Source organism: Haliotis rubra, unplaced genomic scaffold, assembly GCF_003918875.1.
Source record: "Haliotis rubra isolate DU_JTF1 unplaced genomic scaffold, ASM391887v1 Scf37, whole genome shotgun sequence".
In the NCBI taxonomy this organism is placed as follows: Eukaryota; Metazoa; Mollusca; class Gastropoda; order Lepetellida; family Haliotidae; genus Haliotis; species Haliotis rubra.
Window position 1 is genome coordinate 1,817,752 of NW_025767046.1, and position 6,000 is coordinate 1,823,751.

General features: G+C 40.8%; 1 protein-coding gene across 3 annotated transcripts in view; it reads left to right on the plus strand.

Annotated features, from left to right (window-relative positions):
• The window catches only part of LOC124285862, a 28,684-nt gene extending 22,950 nt beyond the window's left edge, over window positions 1-5,734 (plus strand). For 2 of the 3 annotated variants that reach the window (XM_046722140.1, XM_046722141.1), the window contains exons 2-3: window positions 3,046-3,706; window positions 4,691-5,734. In XM_046722140.1, the coding sequence (XP_046578096.1) occupies window positions 3,046-3,706; window positions 4,691-5,241 (1,212 nt within the window). In that variant the 3' untranslated portion in view covers window positions 5,242-5,734. Of the gene's footprint in view, window positions 1-3,045; window positions 3,756-4,690 lie in introns of those variants that run through there. The other variant, XM_046722142.1, reaches the window with a different exon arrangement.
• Window positions 5,735-6,000: the final 266 nt, after the last annotated feature.

Consider the following 6,000-nt stretch of genomic DNA (forward strand, 5'->3'; position numbering starts at 1 on the left):
GTACCGGGCGCCACTGACTGAGTCCCTCCAGGGTTGACAGACATCTTGTGTACCTGGCCACTGACTGAGTCCCTCCAGGGTTGACAGACATCTTGTGTACCTGGCACCACTGACTGAGTCCCTCCAGGGTTGACAGACATCTTGTGTACCTGGCACCACTGACTGAGTCCCTCCAGGGTTGACAGACATCTTGTGTACCTGGCACCACTGACTGAGTCCCTCCAGGGTTGACAGACATCTTGTGTACCTGGCACCACTGACTGAGTCCCTCCAGGGTTGGCAGACATCTTGTGTACCGGGCGCCACTGACTGAGTCCCTCCAGGGTTGACAGACATCTTGTGTACCTGGCACCACTGACTGAGTCCCTCCAGAAGTATATTCAAGTCAGCTTCCCTCTCGGCCAGCAGAATGATATCATCGGCGTAGGCTAGGATGTCAAAGGCGTTGAGGGTTGATATCAGGTCGTTGATGTACAGGTTGAATAGTAGAGGTGAAATCAGACTTCCTTGACGTAGACCACTTGACCCGAAACCATGGCGTACTTGACCCATTTATCCGCACACACGACTTTACATTATGCTGAAGCGCTACGATGGCATTAAACATTTGTCCTTTAATTGTTTTGAGCATTTTATATGCCTGGTGAGGTAGTCTGTTGTTTCCAAGGTGAATTAATCTTGTCCAGTATTTTATTGCTCTTGCCATGTAGATATGTTGAAGGGAGAGTCTCATGTAGATATATTGAAGGGGAGTCTGCCACACTCCCCTAGAGCCATGTTATTTGGAGTATTTTTAGTAAGTCTGAGAAATCTTTTACAGAATGATACTTGGATACTTTCAATCAGCTTGTTATATGAAGTTCCCCAGATCTCGGCTCCATAACATAATATTGGAACAATCATACTTTCAAACACTTTAAAATTATCTTCATAGCCCAGTTTTCCAAACTTTGAAAAGTAGTGATATTGAACATGGCTTTCTTGGCTTGTGCAGTAAGACAGCTGAATGTTTTACTCCATGAAAGTTTTGGGGTAAACACTATCACCAGATACCTGTAAAAATTAACAACTTCAAGTTCAGTTCCTTTGTAAGTCCATCTCTCATAATTTCTTAACCGCCCCCCTCTCCTGAATACCATAACTGTTGTTTTGTTTAGATTGACTTCCATGCCTGTAGAGTCACAAAATTGTTCTATCACATCTATTTTCTTCTGAAGTTGTGCAACACTGTCATCTAATGAAGACACATCATCTGCATATAATAATGCATAAATATTGGGAAAATCTGTTGTTATTAATATTCCTTCCCCGCCTTTCTGTTCAAGTTGATATATGAGTTCATTTAAGTAAATTATGAACAATTTTGGACTCAAGGCACATCCCTGACGGGTTCCGATGCTGCATTTAAAATATTCAGATAAGCCGGTTGACGATCTCACACATGGAGAGGAACTTCTGTGCTATTGCCTGTAGGGTGAAGATGTGGTCAATGGTTGAGTATCCAGGTCTAAAGCCAGCTTGACATTCATGGATAATATTGTTGTTGTCACACCAAGATTGTAGTCTTTTATCCAATAGATTTGTTGATGTCTGTGACGTCACTGTGACGATTGCTGTCCTCTCCATTGATGCTATTGTTACGAAGGGTAGAGTATGCTGTAGCCCACGTGTCTAAAACAACAGTCTTATCTCTCGACATCGATCCATCTTCAGTAACCATCTCCAGTATCCATCTGACTAAACAAGATGCTGCTAGATTAGAATTACTATTGAAAGATATACAGAGGACTCCATTTAACCGACATCGCTCGGGACAGGTGAAAATGTCGGTTTAGAGGGATGTCGGTTTAGAGGAGTTTTTGAGACACTCAATCCAAAATTTGTCATGTAACAATTTCAGCTTGACCTCTAGAGTTAACTCAGTCTTTGCTCTCTTAGGAGGGGGGTAGCCATTGTGGCTTGTTGTAGCAATATACACTCAAGCAAGAGCAAAACGCTTTCTTTACCAGTTTTGGTGTTCCCCGCCATGATATTGCTGGAATATTGCTTAAAGCGGCGTAAAACTAGACTCGCTCACTCAATCATTGTCCGTAGTGTATAACCTTGGTTTCAGGTTTTACTTCATTTACCAAATATGGTATCCTTTAATATGGTATATTTAATGAGCAACATAAGGGGAAATGACTGGAGTGTCCATGTGTACCAACCCCAGAAACATGGAAAGAGACAACAAACTAGAAGTGTTTGTTAAATGTTATAGATTAGGTTCAAGGTATGGTAGGGATATTTTTCTAACGAGATTTAAAGACTTTTAATGACCTAAGAAAAGAAATTAGGTTTGAATGAACAATTTCTTCCACTTAAACTTAAAAGTTATATATCTAAACAATGGATATAATTGTTAGAAGTTAATGTTTAACGAAATAACGACGGACACGCAATTCACTGCCATATTCAAATGATATTCTTCTATCTTCAAATTGTAAATGTATACATAAACGTACAGGACACGCTTGGTGAGCAAACAAACAAACAAATAAATAAATAATTTATAAATATAGATATTTATAAGATATAAATAAATAATAAATAAATAAACCTCGTGACTATTGTCGAGGCAAAATAAATAAATAAAAATAATGTAAAATATATAAATAAATAAATAAATAAACCTCGTGACTATTGTCGATCAAAATAAATAAATAAATAAATAAATAAATAAATAAATAAATAAATAAACAGTCTCACAAACAGTTTTCTACAACCTTCCTAAGATTCGACTGAAGAGGGGATAAGCCAATCAGGCTTGGTGACTTGACCGGTGGTGTGTCATCATTCCTTGATGGTTGCTCCTGCTATTGACCACTGGTTTCCATGCCCAGACACCAATGATTACAGGGGTCTGTAACACGAATAACGCTGACTACCTAGTAACATAACATTCACTTTAATCTCTGTTGAGTTTCTTCTGATAATTTGCAAATTAGAGTTACCTATTTATTTTTGTCTTAATGCACATTTTACAAAATATTTTTTTCTTTTCAGCCAAACATGTTGAAATATCAGCATCGTCCAAAGCTGATGCTGGTGCTGGTTATTCCAGTACTTGTACTTACACTATGGTTTATACGGTATCCTGTCAACATCCCATGCCGAAAGGTCATACCCCAACAAAAAGACTTTACACCGACTAACCTGCCGACTGAATGTCCAGACGTTCTCAGATATATGACCAGTGGTCACTGGAACACAAGAACATTGTCCAGCCAGGAGAAGAAAAGGATGTTCGATTTTCGTGAGAGCACTCACGCTAGGCATGCCTTTCCTCCAAACTTCCAACGCAAAGATGGCCGCTGTGGGAACCTGACGTATGAAAAGGTATTCTTTTTCCGAGCATTATGTAACCCACGAGGACAAACCCCTTGCTGCTTTCACAATTCCTGTCAAATGAGATCGGAAGAGGAGTGTGTTTGTAAAGATTGTTTTGATCTGCGGAAAGAGAGGTATGCTGAGTATTCCACGTGGGTTCCGTCAGATTTGAGATGTTCCTATCGTGAATTCTCGCGAGAAGATGCATGTGAACTTCTGAAAGGAAGTACGGTGCATTTTGTTGGAGACTCCTTGATTCGGCATATCTACACTGCAATGTTATTGGTTCTTACAGGGGATTATGACTATGGGGCACTTGTGTCAAGCGCATCTGATGGTAAGTGAGGAAAAGGAATAGGGTGTAGTCAATACAGAATCTAACACAACTACCGTATTTCTTCTAATAGACGACGATGCCCAATCGCAACCAGCACCATTGTATGCCTCTGTCCGAAAAACAGTTGCCAGGGCACTATTACACAGAGTAGTGCTAAGGTGATCTGACCCGTGAAGATCCGGGTTAGAATTGGTCTTCAGCGAACCATGCTAGTCGTACGGGCGACTAACGCGTTCGGGTGGTCAGCCTTGCTGACTTGGTGGACACATGTCATCGTATCCCATTGCGTAGCTCGATGGTCATGCTGTTGATCACTGGTTTATCTGTTCCAGACTCGATTATTTACAGACCGCTGTCATATAGCTGGAATAGAGCTGGGTGCGGTGTTAGACAACATTGAAACAAAACTTACAGGACATGTTCCTCAGGAAATAAGATAAAAGACTAACTAAAAACGATCCTGTAACAGAAATATATATCGATGTCAAACAAACACGTTTACCGTCCCACCATTGAAACCAAAGTGAGTGAGTATGGTTTTGCGCTGCTTTTAGCAATATTTCAGCAATATCTCGACGGTGGGCACTACAATAGGGCTTCACAATATGTACCCATGTGGGGAATCGAACCCTGAACTTTCATCGTGACGAGCGAACACTTTAGCAACTCCCTCAGGGTTGAGCAGAGCGGTCATCACAGCTGGGGTAGCTTAGTGGTTAAAGCGTTCGCTCGTCACGCCGACGACCCGGGTTCGAATCCCCACATGGGTACAATGTGCGGTGTAAAGCAATATTCACTCACTCATCACAGCTTACTTCGATTTCACAGTAACCAGGCGTTTGCTTCATTTGTCAGTTTTAAAAAACACACACAGCGACTATATACTTACGGATTAGGTAGACCCGTATAGGTTTTACGATGGATTACAACAATCAATTTACCAAATTTCATAATTTTATTATATTTTGATTCAATAATTTTCAGCAACACGAAAGGATTGCAAAGGAATCTACATGTTCACAGAAAAATTCTGCCGCCTCAGTCTTAGTTACGACACAAAAATCTGCGGAGGAAAAGCGAAAGTCGTAATGAAGTATCTCGACTATGCCCACAAGGGTGGTGAATTTGTAGCTCACGTTAAAACAATCCAGTCTAAATCGCTATTATTAGTCGGCATAGGCATTCATAACAATTTTGATGTTAACCTTATTGACAAACAATATTTTGGGCCTGTACTGCGTGAGCTCACTCAGCGAAATTCAACATGGCCAATGTTACTATGGGCGAATATACACGCCCCCGGGTTATTCAAATCTCCTATCATGAAGGGCCAGGGTCGTGACGACTTTGTACGCTTTAACACTAACATGGAGAAGTTTATGGGTGAGAGAAATATTACCGTATTTAACACGTTTAATCTTACTGATGGCATGTCCAGTTTTGATGGAACACATTACGGTATGGGTGTCAATGTCGTAAAGTCAAATATATTGTTACATTACATTGCGGAACTGAGACATAAAAACCTCTGGTAAATAATATATTATTGTATGTGATGTCCCCTGAGAGACAACGTGACCTTGTGTTTCTTGTATCTATCGTTAACGAAGTTGTATGATATGGAATAAAAAAGGCATGTAAAATACAGAAAGGATGAATAAATGTGCTATTTTCATGAAAATTGGGGTTGAATATAGCCCTATAATATTACTTGTATCCAAAGTTGAAGAAGAAAATTTAAATGGAAAATTTGGCGTGTATGGTAGCGTGACGTGTCTGGTGTATGGTAGTGTGACATCTCTACTGTATGGTAGTGTGACGTGTCTGGTGTATGGTAGTGTGACGTGTGTGGTATATGATAGTGTGACCTCGCTACTGTATGGTAGTGTGACGTGTCTGATGTATGGTAGTGTGACGTCTCTGATGTATGGTAGTGTAACGTGTCTACTGTATGGTAGTGTGACGTGCCTGATGTATGGCAGTGTGACGTGTCTACTGTATGGTAGTGTGACGTATCTGGTGTATGGTAGTGTGACGTGTCTGATGTATGGTAGTGTGACGTGTCTGGTGTATGGTAGTGTGACGTGTCTACTGTATGGTAGTGTGACGTGTCTGGTGTATGGTAGTGTGACGTGTGTGCTATATGGTAGTGTGACGTCTCTACTGTATGGTAGTGTGACGTGTCTGATGTATGGTAGTGTGACGTCTCTGATGTATGGCAGTGTGACGTCTCTACTGTATGGTAGTGTGACGTATCTGGTGTATGGTAGTGTGACGTTTCTGATGTATGGTAG